Source organism: Ciconia boyciana, unplaced genomic scaffold (genome assembly GCF_034638445.1).
Source record: "Ciconia boyciana unplaced genomic scaffold, ASM3463844v1 HiC_scaffold_38, whole genome shotgun sequence".
Classification (NCBI taxonomy): Eukaryota; Metazoa; Chordata; class Aves; order Ciconiiformes; family Ciconiidae; genus Ciconia; species Ciconia boyciana.
Window position 1 is genome coordinate 101,028 of NW_027328406.1, and position 23,004 is coordinate 124,031.

The following is a 23,004-nucleotide window of genomic DNA, read 5'->3' on the forward strand; positions in this document are numbered from 1 at the left end:
TCTATTACGTGGGAGGCTGCGAGAGCTATCATGGACACCACTGGGCTGGCATTAGAACCCGGTGCTTGGCTTGACCGACCTGGCAGAACCATCCTGCCGTCTGAAGTAATGAATACTTCTGCACGGAGGTTTTAATAGCTCGGTCTGCATCGCCTTTGGCTTTTCCTCATTGAGCTCGTATTTTGGCAAGAAGCATCTCTCATCCAGCATTTGGGTCTGAGGGGTCTCCATCAGACTGTGGGCACTGTCCTGTCATAGTCGGTATCTGTCTGCACTCAGGTCTCCTGTAACTCCTACGCAGTTTTGTCTTAAGACTTTATAGCACAGTGTTATCTCATAGTAGCGTTCTGCGTGCAAGCAGCTACGGGCAGCCCGGTCTCCTGCGCCATATACGTCAGCGCTCTCGTGCGAGCGTGCTGCCTCCCGAGGGGTTCTCCGTGCTGCAGTTCCTGGAGTCATTTGGGAGTTATTTGTCCATGAAGGAAGAGTCTGTGGTTACACCAGCCACGGTCATTTGCTCTCCGTACCTCTTTTGGCCTATCAGTCTCTGCCTATATTTGAGTCCTCTGGCAGTAACTGTAATTTTTGTGTGTCAGTGGGTGGTTTGACTTCTTGCAGTTGAAGTAATAGATCTAGGCTAAGCCGGACAGTCGAGTGAGGCGCAACAGCAAAGGCGAGCAGACGGCATTGTGGGCTGGGGGGCTATGTGGGTTCGATCATTTGGGTCTTCTGCTTTTGGGGTCTCTGTTGCCTGAGTGCGTCAGTCAGTCAGAGGGATTTGCTAGTCTCTTTTGCATGGTCGGCTCTCTTTTGGAAAGCGGTATATAACATTTGTGCGCCCCTCTGCATTTTTCTTAGGCGGCCCAGGCATTGAAGATTACAGTTCCCCAGTCAATGCAGATGGACCGACTATACAAGCGGGCTCCTGATGCGGCCAGTGACCCCGAGGTAGAGCACAGGAGGTGAGCAGAGCTGTGTGAGACTGCTGGGGGAAAGGATGTGTCTGGGATGTGACTGTTAAGCTGAGGGAAAGAAGAGGGAAGGGTGTATACCACTTCTGGGCGTTACTGTTTGTCTTTTCTTGAACTCGCCGATGTTGCTGACTCCGCATGCCAGAGCGGAGCACAAAGCACGGATCGACAAGGTTAGCGGAGCAAAGGGGCCAGAATGGGGTAGGCTCGCTGTTTGTTACGGTATTTGCCAGCGTCCGGTTGACTTTGTGCATCTGCAGCAAGATTAAAACAGTAGGGAGCCGAACACCAAAGGGAGGAGGCGAGCGGAGCGCAAGGAGAAGGTAGGTCGGCACACGATGACGGAAGGAACGCGCCACTGTTAGTGCCTATGTGACTCGTTAATGCTCTGTTTGGAAGGCGTAAAGCGACCCACAAAACAACATGCAGAGCAGGATGTCAGCACCTCAGCTTGTCAGGCAAGGTGAGCGATGAACACCAAACCATAGCGGCGGTTATTTTTGAGGGGTAGATCTGTGAGTGGGTGACCGCTTCCAGGCCCAGCGGTCACTTTGTACCTCTGGTTTTCTAGGTGCTGTGGATGATGCCTGGCAACTGCAGGAAAATATCTGCTAGCCAATATGGGATTTTTTTGTCAAGGATGGATTCAGACTCCTGGCCCTCTGAAAGCTAAGTTGAGGCACCGGTGCTCGGGAGGGGACAAGGTTGGCAGTTGCATGAAGGGGTGGTAAAGATAGCGTAGGGGAGAGGGCTGTCCAGGAAGGGTCCCCTTTGGGCAGGTAAAGGGAGCAGGTTACTCTTCAGCATGATGCTAGCATGCTCCGGGCAGGGCAGTTCCAGCCTGTGCCTGTTGTTGTGTGGTCTGTCTCGTGTGTCTTGGACCTTCCTCAGGTCACAATACCCTCTTTTGCACTCGAGGAGCACGGCCTGTGCCTTTAGTGCAATACCTGTGGTCTCCAATGCCTGTACTCATTGGCATAGCATCAACTGGGAGCTTTCATCTCATCTCTCGGAAGTTTCTGGATGGTCCTCTTCCCCAGCGGCGTTCCTGGCTGCATGAGCAGGTCTGCTCTAGGCATCTATTGTAGCGGACTGGGACTTCTTCCCTGCATCCTCAAGTTCTTAGGTCTTGAAGCCAAGCTTCTTGCGCAGACATCCTCTCGGTTTTGAGAGTAACTTCTTGTCACGGGCCGTGATGTTCTACTCTTTTTCTGGGGTTGCCATAGAGCCTCCTCACATCACCGTCATGGCCCACAGGTCTTGTTGCCCACCGGCATCTTCCATGTGGGTGTCACTCTTCTTGCCGGAAGTCTTCTCTCGTCTCATTAAAATGATAATGCTTTGTGGGCAGCGTTTATCTAAAAGGAAAGTGGGTCATGGGGGCAATGTACGTAGTGAAACTCAGCAGTGGGGAGAGTTTGAGATCCATGGTAATGAGGCGTCCCCGAGAAGCCCAGGGGGAAACGCAGCAGCAGAACTTCTCTGTTAAACTGTCAAAAACAGCACTTGAAAGCAAGCCCACAAGTCGATGACCCTAGATACGACAGTAACAACGGTCTTGCGCGTAGTGCCGTACATCGACAGAACATAACGCTCTTACAAAGGGCGGCAAGTACCTCTCCTGTCAATTTACAATGGGGAAACTCAGGCAGAGGAGTGAAGGCAGAAGGTCACTCAGCAGGTTGGCGACAGAGGCGGCAACAGCACGTGATTCCTTCTGCTCCGGTCATTACATGAAGTCGTTTGCCAAATACGAAAGAAATTGGCTACAGCCTGGGCATGGGGTTTTGTTGCATCTTTCCAGTGATGGGTGAACCACAACTGTAGTAATTTCTCCAAATACTTACTCGCTTGTAAGAGTTTGCAGCTGATTTCTAGCATGAGATGGGATTTTTTTCCTAGACAACTTCCAGCTATCAGAAATTGGCATTTCATTATCTCTCAGAGTAAGAAGCCCTTTATAATCACATAACTTCTCCTTGTGGGGATAGACTGTGCTCAAGTTTCCTTTAGCAGTATTTTGGTTAGCTTAATAAATTGAACTCCTTAATACTTTTGTTGCAAGGGCTATTTCCACCCCTTTTTCTCTCAGTCTGGTCTTCAGAAATAGTGATATCCCTGAAGACTAAAAGCCTGGTTTGCTTTCAGTCATGGAAGTCTGATGACAAGGGAAAAACCTGTTACTATTAGTGTTGCACGTTTTATCTGGAGTAAGAGAGAAACGCAAAACCTGCAGCTGCCGGTAGAAAAAGACGATTTTCCATTGCCTGCTCCATGAAAAACTCCATGAAAAAATCCTGCTCCATGAGACCGCCAAGGTTTGTCTGGGGCTTTTTTTGATCCGTACACCGCAGCTAATCGCAGAGCTGCTAATTCAGTTTCTCCAGCGACAAGGGACTGATTGTGCACAGTCTCAGCAGTAATATCTCTTGCCATCGCTGCGACCAGAAAGAGGAATTAGTAGAAATCGGAACATTCAGATTCAAGTTTGCTGCCTGTTAATGATACGCACGTAACTGGAATGACAGAGACTTCTAATTCTACCTAGGCTAGTCCTCCGCTTTGCCTCGATGTTATCTCCCCCTCTTTGGATGACCGAGTTTCTCGTGACGCGTCCTACTTGACATTTTAGATTTTTTTTCTTCTTCTTTTTCTTTCCTTTAGCTGACTCGGCAAACCACTCTGACTGTGCTGGGTTGTATTCCCGTGTGGTTCACAAGTCACTGAAGCAATACGGGCTCATCAGTATAGCCAAGGCGTCCGGGAAATCTGGTTAATCCAAAAAGAAAAGGCATATAAACATAAAAGGAAAAGAAGCGTGCTAGGAATTCTACATCGCTCAAAAGACATCAGACTGAGGAGGGAATTACTAACGTTATTATTGCATTATAACGTTATTACAATGTTAACAGAGGCCTGCTGGGCTAAGAGTTCTAAAAACAAGAGAGATTCCTCGTTTCAAAACAACTTTCAGTCTAAGGGTGTGTGATTTTCAGCAATAGCCAAGCTAGTAACTGGTGCACGACTCCATCCTCTCTTTCCTCAAGGTTAACGCTAACGGTGGCAAGATGTCAGATATCCTTTCTCTCGGCAATTTAAAATATTGATCTCGTTGCAACCCGCTAATGTCAGTGGCTCAGATAAACCACACGGCTTACACCTCTTCTATAACGTTTTTCTGCTGTAATACAGGACGGGTATTTTCGGTTCTGTCTCCAGCCGGGGCGTTCTCCTTCTGAACAGGAGAGCCTTTTTGTCCAGTCCAAATGTTGCTGTTGGCCCACGTTCTTCTCCTCCAGACAGACCTGCTGGCTTGCACCTTCCTGCAAAGGCGTGTACATTGATTTTCCTGTTCTAATTTTTTGCCTTGTAAAGTAATAATCGCCTAATAAAAAAAAAAAAAAAAAACCCAAACAAAAAAAACCAAACCCAAAAGCAGCATTTTCCCCCCTGGCCCCTTCCTGCTGGCAGCATTTGGGGGAATGGGTAATTTCCATTTTAGAAAAGGAAATTTCTAAGGGGAGGGGATGTTGCCCCCGCTTGCCATTTCTCCTGCCAGCGGCATTTCACCCCCCGCTCCTCTCCCACAACGCTTCGACGCAGGACCTCCGTCCGGAGCGGGAGAAGGAACCTCCTCTCTAAACCATCGGCCCAGCCCCGTCCTCGCCGCGCGGGTCGCCCCTGGGCTACCAGGGGCCACGGCCCCGGCCCCACAGCTCCTCCCCAGCACCCTGCCCCCAGGGGCTGCAGACACGTCCAGGGACACGGAGGGACAGAGAAACGTTTATTCACCCAGGGACAGGAGACACCCCGGCAGCGAGCGTGCTTGAAGCGCAGTGCCCCTGGGCAGCAGGACAGAGGGAGGAAGGAAGGAGCCGGAACGGGGGCAAAATTCCGTACAGGAAGAAAGTAAAAAAAAAAATACAGAGGGGGACGGAGGCAGGGACAGGCGGGGAGGCAGGCAGATACCCGGAGACCTTCGGCAGACCTGCTGCGGCCACCCATCCCGCGCACGCGCCGCACGGGGCGGCCGTGAGGACCAGCCCAACTCAGGGCCCTGCGCCGTCCCGCCCTGTGCCACACACCGGGGCTGGTGCCGGGGGACGGTGTTTTGGGGGGAATCCCGGGGCGTTTGGGACTCGGCCCAAGGAGGTGCCAGGGCGGGATGGAGTGGAAAGCGTTTATTGGTGGTGTGCGCTGGGAGCACCAGGGCCGTACTGGGACCCGTACTGGGAGCGCCGTGAGTGCACTGGAGCTGCGCTGGGAGCGCACTCGGTGTGCACCGGGAGCCTTGGGGCCGATAGTGGGAGCACTGGGCCCATACTGGGATTGTACTCAGGCAGCTGCAGCCCAGGCTGGCATTGTACAGGGAGCACTGAGGCTGTACGGGGAACATCGGGGCTTCTACTGGGATCTTACTTTAACTGTAGCTCAGGCTGGCATCATACTGGGAGCTCTGCGGTCCATACTGGGATCTGACTCAGACAGCTGCGGCTCAGGCTGGCATCACACTTGGGAGCACTGGTGCTATACTGGAAGCACTGGGCCCATACTGGGAGTGTGGCAGCTCCTACTAAGATCGTGCTCAAAGAGCTGTGGCTCAGGCTGGCATCATACTGGGAGCACTGGTGCTACACTGGGAGTGTTTGGTTCCACACTGGGATCATACTCGGAGAGCCGCGACCCAGACTTGCATCGTACTGGGAGCGCTGGGGCCTGTACTGGGAACATCAGGGCTCCTACTGGGAACACTGGGGCTCATACTGGGATCTTACTTCAACTGTAGCTCAGGCTGGCATCATACTGGGAGCACTGGTGCTATACTGGGAGTGCTGGGGTCCGTACTGGGATCTGACTCAGCTGCGGCTCAGGCTGGCATCGCACTTGGGAGCACTGGGCCCATAACTGGGAGTGTGGCAGTCCGTACTAGGATCGTGCTCAGAGAGCTGTGGCTCAGGCTGGCATCATACTGGGAGCACTGGTGCTATACTGGGAGCGTTTGGTCCCACACTGGGATCATACTCGGAGAGCTGCGACCCAGACTGGCACCGTACTGGGAGCGTTGGGGCCCGTACTGGGAGCCACTGGGCCCATACGGGGATCGTGCTTGAAGAGCTGCGGCTCAGGCTGGCATCGTCCTGGGAGCGCTGGGCCCGTACTGGGATGGTGCTGGGCCGTACTGGTGCGCTCAGGGGCCGGGGGGGTCCCCGTCACCCCCCCGCACCAGCAGCACCGGTCCCAGCCCCTCCGTCAGCACCTCCAGGAACTCCAGGTCTGACCCACGTCAAGGCCCTGACGCATGGCTGACCCCCAAGTGCCCCCGCTGCCCCCCAACCGCCCCCCGTCTCCCAGCCACCCCCTAACTGGCCCCCAATCCCCACACCTGCCCCCCAAGTGCCCCATAACTGCCCCCCATTTCCCCCAAGTGACCCCTAAGTGCCCTCCAGTTCCCCCCGCTGACCCATTTTTCCCCGGTTTCGCCGCTTTTCCCCATTTCGCCCCCTTCCCCCGTTTTCCCCATTTTCGGCCCATTTTCTGTGGGGTTTTTTTTGCCCCATTCTGCCCGCTTTTGTCCCGTTTCCCCCATTCCCGTCCTGCTTTTGTCCCGGTTTACCCGGTTTGGTGGGTTTGCCCCGTTTTCGCAGAGCCACAGACTGCGCTTTGCCCTTTCGGCCTCCGTTTTGCCCATCTTGCCTTGTTTTTTACCCTTTTCCCCCCGTTTTGCGCCCCGCTTTACCCAGCTTCCCCATTCTTCCCCCCGCCTCTTTGCCCCGTTTCACCATTTTCCTCCCAATTTTCCCCAGCTTCCCCCATTTGTGCCGCCTCCCCCACTCCCTCTTCTCTCCCTGTTTCCAGTTTTCCCATTTTTCCCGGTCTTCCCCTGGTTTTTTTGCCCCGTTTTCACCGCGTCCCCCTGTTCCCCCGTTTGCTGTTTCTCCCCATTTCCCTGCTTTTGCCCATTTTTGCTTTCCCCCGTTTCTCCTGCCTCTTTCCCCCATTTTCCCCACATCCCCATTTCTCCTCCATTTTTTCCCATGGTTTTCCCCGTTTCTCCACATTTTTTATTCTTCTGCCCCATTTTGCCCCCGTTTCCCGATCTTCCCCGCATTTCTCCCCACTTTCCCCATCTCGCCCCCTTGTCCCCCACGCTCCCCCCTTTTTCTCCCCTTTCCCCCCGTTTTTCCCCCGTAGGATACAGTTGTCGAGGGGCCGGGGGCCGGGGGGGCGGGGGGCAGGTCCAGCAGCACCAGCCGGGCCCCCCGAGCACCGCCCCACCGCCTCGTTCAGCCGCTCCGCCGCGTGCATGCGCCGCACGTTCCCCCTCCCCGGCGAGCACCAGTCACCACCGGCGTGCCCCGGTGCCCGCCAGCGCCCCCAGCCCCCGTACAGCCCGCAGCCCCAAACCCCTCCCTCCCAGCGTGTAACGGGGGCCTCCCAGGACATACCAGGGGCCTCCCAGTATGGACCAGTGCCTCCCCGTGAGTCCCGCATGGCCCAGACCCTCCCCGTGGCTCCCAGCGTGGCCCACGGCCCCCCCGCCAGTACAGCCCGGTGCCCTCCCCACGACTCCCAGCGTGACCCGCAGCCCCCCAGGACGGCCCAGAGCACCCTTCCAGCGACGCCCAGCGCCCCCCAGTGCCCTCCCAGTACATCCCAGTCCACCCCCGTGGCACTCACGGGCTGGGGCCCCGGCGGGGGGCGCCTCCCTCCTCCTCTTCCTCCTCCTCCTCCCCCGCGCTGGGGGCCTGCGACGGGGCAGGGCCTCGCTGTGACATCATCAGCAGAGTCACATCTGATGTCACACCTCCTCGGCATCCCCCCCGCTGCAGCGCATCGTCGCGCGTCACCGCGCCACGGCGTCCCGCCTCCCCAGCGGGGCCGGGGGCCCGGGCGGCGGCTCCCGCGTCCCCGCCCCCTCCCCGGGCGCGCCACGACGCGATGCCACGCGACGCCGCGTGACGTCACCTGCGCCTGCCGCATCTGCCGCAACATCTGGGAGCGCTGCTCCATCATCAGCGTCCGCTCGTAGGTGTACGCCGAGACGTCACTGTCGTGCTGCGGGACGGGGACCCGGGTGTCCGGGGGGGGGGGACCCCGGCACGCGGGGGGGGGGGACCCGGCGCCCACGCGGGAGAGGGGACCCCGGCACGCGGCCTCACCAGCTCGACGACGTGGGTCTGGGCGGGCAGCCCCCTCCGGCGAGCGACGGCCTCCAGCAGCCGCCGCAGCCGCACGCTGTTGTCCTCCAACAGCGCCACCGTGAACAGCCGCACGCGGCACCCCCGCCAGGCCTGGGGCGCCCCACGGACGGCTTCAGCGGGGGCGAGCCGCGGCGCCCGACCCACGGCGCTCCCGACCCACGGCACCCACAGCCACCCGGAGCGCCCGCCACCCCACAGCACTCGGAGCACCCACCACCCCACAGCGCCCGCCACCCCACAGCTCCCACGGCGCCCGCGCCGCCTGCACCCACCCCCGCGGCACCCCACAGCACCTGCGCCAGAGCGCCCGAGCCCCCCCGGCACCCACCCCTGCCCCCCAGCACCCCATAGCCCTCCCAGCACCCACCTGCGCCCCACAGCACCCGGCGCTCCCGAGAGCACCCACCCGGCCCGCAGCACCCCCCACAGCCCCCCAGCACCCACCCCGGCTCCCCCGGCCCCCCCAGCCCCACGTACCGGGTGCTGTCGCAGCAGCAGGGGCAGGAGGGTGAGCAGGCGCCCGTCGCCCACCACCCACCAGACGTCCAGGGTGCCCCCCGGCGCCCCCGCCCCCAGCGGCCCCTTGGCCACCAGCAGCGCCCGGCCCCCGGCCCCCGCCACTCGCAGCAGCTCTGGGGGACAGCAGGGAGGGGTTGGGGGTGCGGACCCCGCGGCCCCATTGCTGGGGGAGAGTCCCAGCCCCCAGGGCCCCCGGGTCCCCTGTGTCCCCACATCCACATCCCACCTTGTCCTCCTGTGTCCCCATGTCTGGCCCCGTCCCCTCCTGCCCCCGTGTCCCCCAAGTCCTTCCATCTCCCCCGTTCCCCGCCTCCCCCGTGTCCCCCCACAACCCCTCCTGCCCCCCGTCCCCTCCTGCCCCCCATATCCCACGTCCCCTCTTGCCCTCCGTGTCCCCAGGATCCCCCGCACCCTCCTTCCCCTCCTGCCCCCCACGTCCCCCCACATCCCACGTTCCCCCCTTTCCCCCTGCCCCCATCTCCTCCTGCCCCCACACCCCCTCCCGCGCCCCCGTACCGACGAATCTCCGGGCAGCGGTGGGGTCGTGCCGCCGGCGCCAGCCGTGGGGCCAGCCCATCAGGACGGCGTTGGGGCGCAGGGCCCCCAGGCCGCAGCCCTGCACCAGCGCCGCCAGCCCCGGCCCCCGCGCCGGCGCCACCAGCACCTGGACGAAGCCCCGCGCCCCCGCCCCCGCCAGCCCCTCCCGCAGCGCCTGTGGGGAGCGGGGGAGAGAGGGGTCGGGGGGGGACACCCCCAGAGGGACCCCCCCATAGGGAGACTATAGGGAGAAAGCTATAGGGAGACCAATGCACAGGGACCCCCACCCCCCCCGGGGATGCACCAGCCCCACAGGGACCCCCCTGCAACCCAGAGCTATAGGGATGCTGACTCATAGGGACCCAGCTCCACAGGGACCCCGACCCATAGGCACCCAGCTCCATAGGGACCCTCGCCCACAGGAACCCCGACGCATAGGGAACCAGAGCTATAGGGAGACCAACCCACATGGACTCACCAACTCCCCTGGGGACACATCAGCCCCATAGAGACCCGGATCTATAGGGACCCACCCCCGTAAGGACCCTGACCCGTAAGGACCTAGGTCCGTAGGCGCCTTGACCCATAAGGACCCACCCCCACGAGCACCCAGATCTATAGAGACCCAGTTCCATAGGGACTGTGACTCCTAGGGACCCTGACCCATAGGGGCCCTCATCCATAGGGAACCAGAGCTATAGGGAAACCAACCCGTAGAGACCCATTCGCCCCTCGGGGATGCACCAGCCCCACAGGAACGCAGATCTATAGGGACCCACCCCCATAGGGACCCAGCGCCATAGCACCCTGACCCATAGCGAACCACTGCCATAGGACCTTGACCCATAGGGACCCAGATCTATAGGGACTGTGACCCACAGGGACCCTGACCCGTGTGGACCCTGATCCATAGGCAGACCGACTTGTAGGGACCCACCAACCCTCCTGGGGACGCACCAGCCCCATAGGGACCCAGCTCCATAAGGACCCTGACCCACAGGGACCCAAATCTACAGGGACCCTGATGCATAGGGACCCAGACCCACAGAGACCCAGATCCACAGGCACATAGCCTCATAGGGACCCACCCCCACAGGGACCCTGACCCATAGAACCCACCAGCATAAGAATCCTTACCCACAGAGACCCAGATCTATAGGGATCCAGACCCATAGGGACCCTGACCCATAAGGACTCTGACCCACAGGGACCCCCAGCCCCCCGACCCCCGTGGGGCGCTCACCCGCTCGGCGGCGCGGGCGCGGGGCTGGTCCTGGGGCAGGTCCCCAGGGATGACGGAGCCGACGACCGTCAGCCCCTTCCCCGCCTGCAGCTGGGCGGCCAGGGCCAGCAGCTGGGGCTGCCTCACCCGCAGCTCCTCGTCCAGCTTCAGCAGCACCAGCAGCTGCGGCCTGCAAAAAGAGGGGGGCGTCCGGGACCCACGGCGGGGACCCCGGCATCTGGGACCCCCCGCGGGTGGGGCGCTCACCTCCAGCTGGGGGCGGGGGGCTGCCCGTCCTCCAGGCGCAGCAGGGCGAAGCGGGCGGCGCTGAGGGAGAGGCCCCGCAGACCCTCCCCCCACTCGCTCTGCGCCCTGCGGGGGAGGGGAGGCGATAGGGGACCCCGGCGTCCGGCAAGGGGACGCCGGCGTCCGGGCGGGACCCCCCGACCCCCCTCACCCGCGGTACTCCAGGTACTTGTAGGCGGTGGCACCGATGCCCAGGGCCAGGAGGGCGCAGTACCAGCAGGTCACCAGCATCAGCCCCAGGCACAGCCCCGCCCCCGCCAGCGACACCCCCCTGTGGGGACACCGGGCGTCGGGGGGGGGGCCCAGGCGTCCCGGGGGGGGACCCTGGCACCCTGGGGGGCCGCGGGGCTCACCAGTGGTAGAGACGGCAGCGGGGGCTCCAGCCGGGGGTGGGCAGCAGCCCCTGCAGGGCGCAGGCCAGGTTGACCCCCAGGTAGGACGTCAGCCAAAACCTGTAAGGGGACGACGACGGCGTCACCGCGTCAGCTCGTCGCGCGGTACCGGGCGTCGCGGCGCCGGGGCGTGTCACCGCACACGGAGAGGACGGGCGCCAGCAGGTCAAGGGAGCCGAGGAGGACGCCCAGCTCGGCCACCGCCGCCGTCGCCACCAGGGGCCAGAGCCGCCCCCGCCCCAGCGCCTGCAGGGAGAGAGGGGCGCGGTGAGGCCCCACGGCGAGGTGCGGGGCGCGGTGACGCTGCGGGGAGGGCGTGGGGCACTTACGTGGGGCAGGGGCAGGGCGCGGGTCCGGGCCAGCCCCCGCAGCAGCCGGCTGCCCCCCAGCAGCGCCTGCAGCCCGGCCCCCGCTGCCGACAGCAGGGCCCCGGCCAGCGGCACCCAGGGGGACGGCCACGAGGCCGCCCCCGCCACCGGCGTCCCCCGCAGAGACCCGCCGAACCTGGGGGGACAGAGGTGTCACCGGGGGCGAGGGACAGATGTAGGGGACAGCGAGGACCCCCCCCGGGACACCGGGGCCCCCGCAAGGAGTTTGAGGAGCTCCCTAGGGACACCAGGGGACGTCACTGGGATGTCAGGGACCCCCATGGGGATCCTCTGGGGACACTGGGGACTCTCCTAGGAACAGCATTTGGATACTGGGGACTCTCTCGGGGGCACAGGAGACAGCACAGGGACAACGGGGACATCCCTGGAGATGTTGGAGACCCCCGTAGGAACATTGCGGACGGCTTGGGGACCCCACTGGGACTTTGCGGACCTCTCTAGGGCCAGTAGGAACACACTGGGGACACTGGGGAAGCCCCCACGGACACTGGGGAGCCCCCCAAGGACAACACTGGAACACTGGGAACCCTTAGGGACCCCATTGGGACACTGTGGGACCCCTCTAGGGATACTAGGAAGCCCCCTGGGGACACCAGAACCCCCCCAGGGACACCATCAGGACATCAAGAACATCCTTGGGGACACCAGGACCCCGGCAAGGACACCATTGGGACACCAAGGACACCCCTGGGGACACCAGGACCCCCCAGGGACACCATTGGGACATCAAGGACACCCCTGGGGACACCAGGACCCCCCAGGGACACCATTGGGACATCAAGGACACCCCTGGGGACACCAGGACCCCCAGGGACACCATTGGGACATCAAGGACACCCCTGCGGACACCAGGACCCCCAGGGACACCATTGGGACATCAAGGACACCCCTGGGGACACCAGGACCCCCCAGGGACACCATTGGGACATCAAGGACACCCCTGGGGACACCAGGACCCCCCAGGGACACCATTGGGACATCAAGGACACCCCTGGGGACACCAGGACCCCCCAGGGACACCATTGGGACATCAAGGACACCCCTGGGGACACCAGGACCCCCCAGGGACACCATTGGGACATCAAGGACACCCCTGGGGACACTCACTTGTCACGCAGCAGCTGCCCCTCGACGGAGGCCCCCAGCAGCAGGGCCGCGCTCAGGTCTGCACTGTCAAGGAAACTCCCCCCAAAAACCGGCACCCCCACCCCAAAACGGGGTAATGTCCCCCCTGGGTGACCCCCCCAACCAGGGCGTACCCCACACATGGGGGTCGCTGCTCCCCAAAACCCCCCGGACTGCCCCAAAACAGCTCTCCTTCCTTAAAAGGGATGCTAGTTTCAGGCTGCCCCCATCATTCCCCCCCCCCCCCCGCCCCGATTTCAGGGTCCCCGCGTAAGTCGTGGGGCGGATGCAGCCCAGGGCGGTGGCCACGGCAGCCCCCAGGCTCCCGGCCGGCACAGAGCGGGCGATGTCGCGGAGCTCCCCGGAGCGGCTGCAGCCCCACAGCACCCCTGCCCCCAGACGCCTGGGTCCACTCCCGGGACGCCTGGGTGTCCCCCCTTTCTCTCTCTCCAGGATCGCACCCACAGCACCCCTGGGTCCACCCCATGCTTGGGGGCACCCCCCGCCCCGGGTGCCTGGGTCCCCCTGGGTCCCTCCTGAACACCTGGGTCCTCCCCCTTGCCCACGTCCCCTCCTACATAGCTCGGTCCCCTCCTGGAGGTTGGGGTCCCCTTCTTGGACCCTGGGTCCCTCCCGAACATCTGGGTGCCCTCCCCAGACCCCTGGGTCCCCTCCCAGGCACCTGGGTGCCCTCCCCGGACCCCTGGGTCCCCTCCCAAACACCTGGGTGCCCTCCCCGGACCCCTGGGTCACCTCCCCAACACCTGGGTGCCCTCCCCGGACCCCTGGGTCACCTCCCCAACACCTGGGGAGGTGAGCCCCAGGTGCCCCCCCCCAAGGCCAGGGTCCCCACACTCACCCGAGGCAGTGGGCAGGCTCAGCCCCAGCAGGACCCCAAAAGAGGAATCGTTGTCGTCGTCCTCGGCCCCACCCGGCCCCTCCCCCAGCCCTGGCTCGGGGGGGCGTGGCCACAGGTTCTCTGTGGGGCGGGGCATGCCTGGGTCCCTCCCCTCCCCACCCCCCAGCCTCCCGCCTCCTTCAGGCATCCCCTCGCCCGCGTCACCCCGCGCCCCACGGCCACCCCGCGTCGCCCCGAGCCCTTGCCGCCGCCCCCGCCGGGTGCCCCACGGCTGGCCCCCGCACCGCCCGCTGCCCCCCGCCGACTCACGGGCCAGCAGGCGCGCGCTGGGCCCCGGGAAGGCCGGCCGCACCCCCTGGGTGCCGTTGTCCCCCGCGCCGTGGGGTCGGGCCGTGGGGCAGGGCTGGAGGCGGCCGCCGGGCTGGGCGGGCAGGCAGAGCCTGGGAGGGGAGAAGGCCGTCAGCGCCGGGCCGGCAGGCTGTCGGCACGCCGCGGGGAGGCGGGGGGTGACTCACGCGTGCGGGGGCCCCCCCGGCAGGGCGGCGCGCAGGGCCCCGGCCTGCAGCCCCAGCAGGGCCAGCAGCAGCCCGGCGGGGCCCAGGGGGGCGGCGCGGGCGGCGGGGGGGGCGGCGGCCCCCAGCCCCAGCAGCCCCAGCAGCCCCGCCCCGTAGCCCCGCCCGTTGTTCAGCCGCGCCCCGCGGCCCCGCCCCGGCAGGACGGCGGCCTGGGGTGCCACGTACACCTGCAGAGAGAGTGAGAGACCACGCCCCCGGCAGGAGGCCCCACCCCTCCGAGATGGCCACACCCCCAATACCCACCCTCCCCAGGTGCCCTGGCTGAGGAAGCCCTGCCCCCTCTTGCCAGGCCCCGCCCTTTCCCTGGGAGGCCCTGCCCACTCCTCCAGGGTCCCGCAATGCCCCTCCCCTCCCCTCAGGCCCCACCCACCAGCCCCAGCACCCCCTCTCCCTGTGAGGCCCCGCCCACTTAGACACACCCCTCCCACTTAGCAACACCCCTCCCTGTGAGGCCCTGCCCACTTAGGCACACCCTCCATTTAGCCACTCCCCTCCCTGAGAGGCCCCACCCCCTTAGCCACACTCCTCCCCTGCAGCCCCGCCTCCTCCCCTGAAGCCACTCCCCCTGCAGCCCCGCCCCTGCACCCTTCCCCATCCCCCAGGCTCTCACCCCTGCCAAGGCCCAGCCCCGGCCCCGCCCCCGGCCCCACCCCTTAAAGGGCCCCGACCCACCAGCAGGATCTCGGCGGCCCCCAGGGCGGCGGCGGCGGCGGCGAAGGCGGCGCTGAGGAAGGCGCAGAGCCCCACGGCCCCCCCCGCCTCGGGGCCCAGCGCCCCCGACAGCAGCCCCAGGGGACAGCCCCCTGCCACGCCCACCCGTGATGTCAGCAGGGGGCAGGGCAGGGCACCGCCCACCCCCATACTCCAGCCCCGCCCCCCCCGCCCCGCTCACCGGGGTCGAGGCCGTTGGTGGCGATGGCGCTCAGGGACACGGCGGTCAGCACGGCCTGAGGGGGGCGGAGACGCGACCTCTGACCCCCTGTGGTCCCTGACCTCGTGACCCCTCCCCTCTAGCCACAAGGATGACCCTGGCTTGACCCCAGGCCCGACCTGGGACCCCTGGCTGTGACCCCACACCCCAGGCGTGACCCTGGAACATCACTCGCGACCCCTGACCCTACACAGAACCCCAGACGCGACCCCTGACCACAGCTGTGACCCTGCGACATCACCCGTGACCCCGGACCTTACATGCAATCGCAGACGTGACCCCTGACCGCAGGCATGACCCTGCGACATCACCTGGGACCCCAGATGTGACCCCTGACCCTACACGCAATCTCAGATGCAACCCCTGACCCCAGGCGTGACCCTGGGACATCACCCGTGACCCCAGCAGTGGCCCCGGCTGCGACCCCCGACCCCCCTCCCGCAGCCCCCCAGGACGAAGCCAACGGCAGCGCCCCGGGGGCAACCCCCGCCCCACGCGCCCCCGGCCGCGCCCCCGGCGACTCACGCAGGCGCCGAGCAGGAGGCCAATGGCGGTGGCCTGCAGGACCCCTCCGGTGCCGACCACCCAGGGCAGGCGCAGCACCAGCACCAGCCCCAGCAGTGTCTGCAGGGAGGGCACCGCCACCCCCCGCAGCGTCCCCAGCAGCCGCCGCTGCGCCCGACACGGCGTCCCCGTCACCGCGGGAGGGGCCCGGGCGGGGCTCTGCACCCCCGGGCGCCTGGGTCCCCCCCGGACGCCTGGGTCCCCTCTCCCGGGCACCCAGGACCCCTTTCCCAGACACCCGGGTCCCCCCCAGACACCTGGGTCCTCTTTCCCAGACACCTGGGTCCCCTGGCCCCTTCCTCATCCCCCACCCCGGACGCCTGAGTCTCCTCCAGGACACCCAGGTCCCCTCACCCGGACACCCGGGTCCCCTCCCGGATACCCAGGTCCCCTCACCCAGACACCCGGGTCCCCTCTCCCAGACACCCGGGTCCCCCCCAGACACCCGAGTCCTCTTTCCCAGACACCTGGGTCCCCTGGCCCCTTCCTCATCCCCCACCCCGGACGCCTGAGTCTCCTCCAGGACACCCAGGTCCCCTCACCCGGACACCCGGGTCCCCTCCCGGATACCCAGGTCCCCCCCAGACACCCAGGTCCCCTCACCCAGACACCCGGGTCCCCTCCCGGATACCCAGGTCCCCTCACCCAGACAGCCGGGTCCCCTCTCCCAGACACCCAGGTACCCCCCAGACACCTGGGTCCTCTTTCCCAGACACCTGGGTCCCCTGGCCCCTTCCTCATCCCCCACCCCGGACGCCTGAGTCCCCTCCAGGACACCCAGGTCCCCTCACCCGGACACCCGGGTCCCCTCCCGGATACCCGGGTCCCCCCCAGACACCCGGGTCCCCTCTCCCGGACACCTGGGTCCCCTGACCCCTTCCTCATCCCCCATCCCAGACACCCGGGTCCCCTCTCCCCAACGCCGGGGTCCCTCACCGGGGCGTGTCCGTCGTCGCTGTCGGGGCTGAGGGCGCTGTACGGGGCGATGCGGCGCAGGAGGGCGGGGACGCGGGGGCGGGTGGCCAGCTCCTCCTGCGGGGGAGAGGGCACAGGCGCTAACGAAGAGGCGCTAACGAGGGGGCCCCTAACGAGGAGGCCGAGGCCCCACCTCGAAGAGCGCCAGGTTCCTGTCGCAAGCCAGGCCGGCCTCCGGAGGGGCGGGGTGTGTGGCGGCCCCGCCCCTCCCGTGGGCGGGGCCGTGGGGAGGGGGCGTGGTCTCCTCGCTGGGGCTGGGGCTGGTGTCAGAGGGCGGGGGCCGGGAGCTGGAGGGGGAGGGGGGCTCGGGGCTGCTCTCCGAAGGCTCCGCCCCTCCCCGCCAAGGCCTCGGCCCCCGCCCCGCCCCCGACATGGCGACGTCACACAGGCAACGAGGTCAGCACTGCGATGAGGTCAGCAACGACGCGATGAGGTCACCAGGACCTGCAGGGGGCGGGGACAGTGAGAAGGAGATGGAGACGGCGCCCGGACGGCCTGATGGCCGGGGGGAGGGAGGGCGTTTTGGGGGAAATTCAGACAGTTTGGGGGCAAGCGGGGGGCAGAAAGGGGATCTGGGGGGAAACGGGCGTTTTGGGAAGAAAACAGCCATTTTTGCAGAAAAGAGCAGGCTTTTTGGGTGGGAATCACCCATTTCTCAAAGGAAAGGAGCCGTTCTGGGGGCAAAATACACGTTTCGGGGGAAACAGAGGTTTTGAGGGCAAAATATGCATTTTTGGGGGAGAAATAGACTTTTTTTGGGGGAACGGCCATTTTTGGGGGAAACCAACGCTGTGGTGCAGAGCGCACCCTCCTGGCACAGAATCGGCCACTTTGGCATGAAACGAAATAGATACAATAGACATTTTTATGAAAAAAAAACACATTTCAGGAGAAAGAACCCAATTTTCTGAGAGAAAAAAATGACCGTTTGGGGGAAAAACCACCATTTTTGGGAAGAAACCTCCATTTTGAGGGAGGAACGGCCAGTTGGCGACAGAGACCACTGCCGCGCGCCATGGCAGCGCAGGGGCTGCCGCTTTGGGGAGCAAAAAGGCACTTTGGGGGAGAAAGAGCCGCTTGGAGAAGAAAACGACCATTTATGGCAAAACAAGAGTCATTTTGGGGGAAAACATGGCACTTGGAGGGAAGAACAGCTGCTCCACGGCAGAAATCAACGCTCTGCGGCAAAACCCGACGTTTTAGTACAGAATCGGTCACTTTGAGGGAGGAAAAAAAGGAAATTTTGAGGGGGGGGGGAAAGCCATTTTGGGGGAGGGAACCACATCACAGGAAAAATACCCACCTCACTGGGGAAAAAAGCAATCCTCGAGAAAAAAAAATCATCATTTTTGGAGATAAACAGCCACTTTGTAGCAGAAACCAAGAGTTTGCTGCAGAAACTACCAATTCAGTGCAGATTTGGCCACTTTGGGGGGAAATACTGCCATTCTGAGGGAAAAACTGCCGCTTTGAGGGAAAAACAGCCACTCTGAGGGGAAAAACGGCCACTTTGGGGGAAAAACGGCCGCTTTGGGGGAAAAACGGCCGCTTTGGGGGAAAAACGGCCGCTTTGGGGGAAAAACGGCTGCTCTGAGAGGAAAAATGGCCGCACTCAGAGGAAAAATGGCTGCTTTGGGGGAAAACAACCGCTTAAGGGGAAAAACGGCCACTCAGAAAAAAACAGCCGCTTTGGGGAAAAAACAGCTGCCTTTGGGGGAAAAATGGCTGCTCTGGAGGGAAAATGGTGCCTTTGGGAGAAAAATGGCGCCTTTGGGAGAAAAATGGCAGCTCTGAGGGGAAAAACAGCCGCTCTTATGGCCGCTTTGGGGGAAAAACAGCTGCTCTTAGGACAAAAACTGCCATCCTGATGGAAAAATGGCCACTCTGAGGAAAAAACAGCCACTTTGGGGAAAAAATGGGGAAAAACTGCATCTTTGGGAGAAAAATGGCCGCTCTGAGACGAAAAACCGCCACTCTGAGGGGAAATACTGCCATTCTAAGGGAAAAACGGCCACTCTGAGGTGGAAAACGGCCACTCTGAGGGGAAAGACGGCCACTCTGAGGGGAAAGACGGCCACTCTGAGGGGAAAGATATCTGCTTTGGGGGAAAAACAGCCACGCTGAGGGGAAAAATGGCCACTTTGGGGGAAAAACAGCTGCTCTGAGGGGAAAAACTGCCATTCTGAGGGAAAAGTGGCCACTTTGGGGGGAAATATGGCTGCTTTGGGGGGAAAACGGCCACTCTGAGGGAAAAATGGCCGCTTTGGGGGAAAACATGGCGGCTTCAGGGGGAAACATGGCTGCTTTGGGGGGAAAACGGGCACTCTGAGGGAAAAACGGCCGCTCTGAGGGGAAAAACGGCCGCTTTGGCAGCAGCAGATGACGTTGGGGCAACCCGCCCAGCCAGGGGTGTCCCAGGCTGCTGCTTCGGGCTTAAATCCGGACGTTTTGGGAGTCACTCTCCCCAATCCACATCGTGAGGATACAACCCCGCTGCGGGGGCTGGCACCACCAAACCCCACTGTCACCCGACGGGGGAGGCAGGGGGAAGAACCACCGTCCTGCGGCCAAATCCCCTGATTTCAGGGCTCCCCCCAGCCCCTCCCAAGAAGCTTGACCCCCTCTCAGACCACCCACTTTTGGGGCCAAACTCCCCCTTTTGGGGGCACTGCAGATCCACACCGCTCTCCAGAGACACCAATCCCCTCGCTCCGGGGGCATCGCCCAGCCCCCGTTTTGCGTCCAAACCCCGCCGTTCCTGGGCTCCCCGGGTCCCCGTCCCCTCAAGGGGTCTCCCCCACACTTTCCCCCTCATTTTAGGGCTCAAAACCCGCCGCCCCGGGGCCGCGCGCGGAAAGGGCGGGAACGACCGTTACGCCGCCGTACCTGAGGGGTGGGGGGGCAGGAGGGAGGGGCGGGCGCGCGCCCACCGCCGCTGCCGCCGCCGGGTGACGTCCCGCCGCCGCCACGCCCCCTCGCTGCCGCAGGGGCGGGGTGCCGCAGGGGCGGGGCCACCGCTGGGGTGGCGTGGGCGGGGCCTAAGAGAGGGGCGGGGGAGAGCGCTGAGCAGGACGCGGGGGGCGTGGCTTGGAAGGCGGGGGCGGCGCTCACCCGCGGGCGGGGCAGGGCGAAGGGGCGTGGCCAAGCGGGGTCCGCGTCCGTCCGTCCCTCCACACACCCCCACCCCCACCCCCACACACCACGCGGAGCCGTTTGGGTCCATCGGTTTATTCCGCCGCCGGGGCTCCTCGCTCAGAGGAGCGGCCGTGCGCGCTGGGTGGGCAGGACGCCGAACCGCCGCTTCAGGGCCAGGCGGTGCCGGGAGAACTTGTCGTCAGGGGAGAAACGAGCCGGGTGGGCCGAGCGGGTGGGCTGCCCCGCCGGGGACACCTTCTGCGGGGAGGGAAAGGGGCGGGTGAGGCCGGGCCGGGATCCCCGGAGCCCTCCCGGAGCCTCCCCGGCCGCCACCCGCCCTTCCCCGGTACCTTGAGGGTGTAGACGCGCTCGCCGCGCTCGTCGCTGTAGCACTGCAGGAACATGGCGCCGCCGCCGCCGCCGCGCAGAGCACCACGGGAAAGGGCGGGGCCGCGCGGGGCGCCACGGGAAGGGGCGGGCTGGGGCTGAGGGGAGGGACTCCGTGAGGGGGCGTGGCCTTGCCGGGCGCTGAGGACGATGGGAAATGTAGTCCTGGGGAGGGTGGAAGGGGAACCGGGCGTCGGGGGGGGGGGCACGCGGGACCCGGGCGGCCGGGGCCCAATTAACGAAGCTGCCGATGTCGTTTAATGGCTTTTATTGGGTTCCCGGGCGCCGGGGGTCCTCCCCGCGAGAGGTCCCGCCCTGTGAACTTTGGACTTTGCCCCCAGACGCCTGGGTCACCATCCCGGGATGGAGGTGCTGCGGTGAGGCAGCCTTGTTGGCTGGGGCGGGGGGCACGGGGGCCACCATGTTGGCTGCGGGGGGCTACCATATTGGCTATGGGGGGCCACCGTGTCGGCTGTGGGGGAGCACGGTGGCCACCATGTTGGCTGTGAGGGTCCACGGGAGCCACAATGTTGGCTGTGGGGGGCCACAGGGGCTGCCATGTCAGCTGTGGGGGGCCACGATATCAGCTGTGGGGGAGCGCAGTGGCCACCATGTTGGCTGTGAGAGTCCATGGGGGCCACCATGTCGGCTGTGGGGGGCTATCATGTCAGCTATGGGGGGCCACGGGGGCCGCCCTGGTGCAGGCAGGGGACACAGCGGCAGCCAGGTTGAAGGCTGGGGGACACAGGGCCGGGACGCTGGGGGCAACCACGTCAAGGGCACGGCCATCCCCAGGGCAGTGGCCCGCCGGGCCTGGTCCCCCCCAGCCCCGCAGCCCCGGCCCTTCTGGGTGTGCGACCGGCGGCGGGGACGGCCCCGGGGGCTGGTGGCCGCCAGCCTGGAGGAGCTGCAGGAGCAGGTGAGGGGCAGCGACCCCCAAGTTCCCCCAGGATGCAACTGGGACCCCCGAGTTGCCCCCAGTACTCCCCTAAATGCTGCCAGGACCCCCACAAATTACCTCAGAGCTTCTTAATTGCTCCTAGACTATCCCTTAATTGCCCCTGGGACCCCCCAGGACCTCTAATTGCCCCTTGGGAGCCCCCCAATTGCCCCTGGGCCCCCCAAATTACCCCCCAGAGTGCGTAATCACCCCTGGGACCCCCGCTCACTCCTTGGACCCCGTAATTACCCCCCGTGCTTTCTAATTGTTTCTAGGGTTTTCCTAACTGTGCATGGGCCGGCCCCTTAATTACCCTCAGGATCTTTAATTCTCACTCCGAAGCCAAACTGCCCCTGGGGTCCCCAAACTGCCCCTGGGGTCCCCAAACTGCCCCTTGGGGGGTCCCCAGTCTTTCTCATTGTCCCCGTGGGTATGTAATTGCTCCCATGATACCCCACACTTGCTCCTGGGACCCCCTAATTACCCCCCATGTTTTCTAAGGGTCTCTGAGCATTTCTTAATTCCACCTGCCACCCCCCCATGTTCCCCAGAACCTCTAATTGCCCCCCAAATCCCCCCCCCCGATTGCCACCCTTCACCCCTAATTACCCCTTCGGATCCCCTTAACGGTTGCTGCAGCCCCTCCCAGTTACCCCCAGACATCCCAATCGCTCCGACAGCCTCAAATTGCCCCCGGATCCCCCATTGCACTCCCTGGGTCCCCTAAACTCCCCCACGGGGGCTGATATACCCCCGGGACCCCTAATTGCCCCCCGGGGCAGGCCGGGGACGCGCTGAGCCTGGGACCGCTCGTGACGCTGGTGCTGGCAGAGGATGGGACAGCGGTGGAGACGGAGGGGTTTTTTAGGGCGCTGGCACCCCACACCCCCCTCATGGCCCTGGCACCGGGGCAGCACTGGGAACCCCCCAAGGTGAGACCCCACTGGCACCCCAAATACCCCCAATATTCTCCGTCATCCCTCCGCAGCTCCTGTAGCTCACTCAGAATCCCCAAATACACCCCCAGACCCCCAACTGCCCACCGGGACACCCCAAAACCCCCTCTGCTCATTTCTCAGGGCCACCCAATTGCCCCAGGACCCCCTGCAGCTCCCTTCAGAGCCCCACATCTCCCCAAGACTCCCCATTGCCCCGCAATAATTCCCCTGGCCCCCAAGCTCCCACTGCCCCCAAAACCCATACAAAGACCCCCTCAACCACCTAATTGGCCCCCAACGCCTCTTCCACCCCCCAGGCCGGGCTGTCCAGGGAGCACTGGGAGCCCGACATCCCCCGGGCACGGGGGTCCCGCCCCGGGGACGAGGTGGCCCGGGTGACAGTGGCCCTGGCCAAGGCGAGTCCCCACGACCTGGTGGGGCAGCTGCGGGTGACGGCAGCCGTCAGGGGCCTGCGCTGCGACGTGGGGGGGCTCGGCCCCGAGCGGCTCCTGAGGTATGTGGGCAGGGTGGGGGTGCTGACCCAGGGGGAGCCCCCGTGGTGGGGGGCTTGGCCCCCCTGCCCCTTCTCCCCTATAGGGCAGGAGAAGGTTTTGCCTCCTTGGATCGTTACCTGCCCCGTGGGGTCTTTTCCTGCCCCGTGGGGCCAGGTGTCTGCCCCACAGACACCCCATGGGGGTAGAAGTTGGGGGAGCCCCACGGGGCAGCTCTGACCCCCCCCTTTCTGCTTCCCCCACCAGGGAGCTGCTGCGGCTGCTGGCAGCCATGACACGCGCTGTGGGGCAGAGCCTCCTGAGCCTCTCCGCTGCCCTCCGCCGCCTCCTCGATGGCGCGCCGCCCCAGAGGGTCGCCTACGACCGCTAAGCCCCACGTCCCGCCGTATAACCCCGCCTACTTTCCCTATAACTCCGCCTCTTTCTCCTACACCCCCCAATAAAGAGCTGGAAAAAGCTCTGGACAAGGCTTGAACAATCCATTGCTGCGACAAAATGGCCGCCGGTGGGGGGACAAAGCACAGT

The 23,004-nt window shown here is 64.2% G+C and overlaps 3 protein-coding genes across 17 annotated transcripts in view; 1 reads left to right on the forward strand and 2 right to left on the reverse strand.

Annotated features, from left to right (window-relative positions):
• Positions 1 to 631: 631 nt before the first annotated feature.
• On the reverse strand, positions 632 to 19,594 carry LOC140645787 (solute carrier family 12 member 6-like). Of its 14 annotated transcripts, none has more exons than XR_012040043.1 (25): positions 19,454 to 19,594; positions 16,701 to 17,011; positions 16,529 to 16,624; positions 15,554 to 15,700; positions 14,990 to 15,044; positions 14,770 to 14,900; positions 14,038 to 14,264; positions 13,832 to 13,962; positions 13,523 to 13,642; positions 12,954 to 13,052; positions 12,646 to 12,703; positions 11,479 to 11,653; positions 11,292 to 11,395; positions 11,111 to 11,209; positions 10,909 to 11,028; positions 10,719 to 10,823; positions 10,473 to 10,641; positions 9,209 to 9,404; positions 8,651 to 8,805; positions 8,132 to 8,263; positions 7,938 to 8,027; positions 7,650 to 7,738; positions 7,169 to 7,293; positions 5,391 to 6,245; positions 4,161 to 4,294 (listed from the first exon to the last, which is right to left on the reverse strand). XR_012040043.1 is itself a non-coding variant. In XM_072849237.1 (24 exons), exons 2-24 carry the CDS (start codon positions 16,938 to 16,940, stop codon positions 6,160 to 6,162), a joined length of 2,886 nt encoding a protein of 961 aa, XP_072705338.1. In that variant the 5' UTR covers positions 16,941 to 17,011; positions 19,454 to 19,594; the 3' UTR covers positions 4,753 to 6,159. The 14 variants fall into 14 exon arrangements, 11 of the variants coding, with proteins under 11 accessions (XP_072705337.1, XP_072705344.1, XP_072705338.1 ...); XR_012040044.1 differs by having other exon boundaries at positions 4,171 to 4,294; positions 5,747 to 6,245; XM_072849237.1 differs by lacking the exon at positions 4,161 to 4,294 and having other exon boundaries at positions 4,753 to 6,245; positions 7,938 to 7,964.
• Positions 19,595 to 19,779: 185 nt separating this feature from the next.
• The window catches only part of NOP10 (NOP10 ribonucleoprotein), a 38,037-nt gene continuing 34,812 nt past the window's right edge, over positions 19,780 to 23,004 (reverse strand). Inside the window, exons 2-3 of the mRNA XM_072849266.1 lie at positions 20,053 to 20,126; positions 19,780 to 19,960 (exon numbers count right to left, since the gene is read on the reverse strand). Coding sequence (XP_072705367.1) covers positions 19,820 to 19,960; positions 20,053 to 20,106 — 195 coding nt within the window. The 5' untranslated portion in view covers positions 20,107 to 20,126 and the 3' untranslated portion in view covers positions 19,780 to 19,819. The remainder of the gene's footprint in view (positions 19,961 to 20,052; positions 20,127 to 23,004) is intronic.
• Positions 20,330 to 22,937, forward strand: CIDEB (cell death inducing DFFA like effector b). Of its 2 annotated transcripts, none has more exons than XM_072849283.1 (4): positions 20,330 to 20,466; positions 21,812 to 21,961; positions 22,285 to 22,481; positions 22,726 to 22,937. In XM_072849283.1, exons 1-4 carry the CDS (start codon positions 20,350 to 20,352, stop codon positions 22,847 to 22,849), a joined length of 588 nt encoding a protein of 195 aa, XP_072705384.1. In that variant the 5' UTR covers positions 20,330 to 20,349; the 3' UTR covers positions 22,850 to 22,937. The 2 variants fall into 2 exon arrangements, with proteins under 2 accessions (XP_072705384.1, XP_072705383.1); XM_072849282.1 differs by lacking the exon at positions 20,330 to 20,466 and adding an exon at positions 20,498 to 21,008.

What these genes read in the sequence shown, in the direction of transcription:
- CIDEB (XM_072849282.1), top strand. Translation starts at nt 20,511, where the DNA reads ATGTTGGCTGCGGGGGGCTACCATATTGGCTATGGGGGGCCACCGTGT. An exon ending in TGGAGGAGCTGCAGGAGCAG is followed by an intron (nt 21,009 to 21,811) that starts GTGAGGGGCAGC and finishes CCCCCGGGGCAG; the next exon opens with GCCGGGGACGCGCTGAGCCT. An exon ending in AGCACTGGGAACCCCCCAAG is followed by an intron (nt 21,962 to 22,284) that starts GTGAGACCCCAC and finishes TCCACCCCCCAG; the next exon opens with GCCGGGCTGTCCAGGGAGCA.
- LOC140645787 (XM_072849235.1), bottom strand. Translation starts at nt 16,940, where the DNA reads ATGTCGGGGGCGGGGCGGGGGCCGAGGCCTTGGCGGGGAGGGGCGGAG. An exon ending in GCGCCCGCGCCGCCGAGCGG is followed by an intron (nt 9,405 to 10,472) that starts GTGAGCGCCCCA and finishes CGCTCCCCACAG; the next exon opens with GCGCTGCGGGAGGGGCTGGC. An exon ending in CCCCCGGCCCCTCGACAACT is followed by an intron (nt 6,246 to 7,168) that starts GTATCCTACGGG and finishes GACGTGGGTCAG; the next exon opens with ACCTGGAGTTCCTGGAGGTG.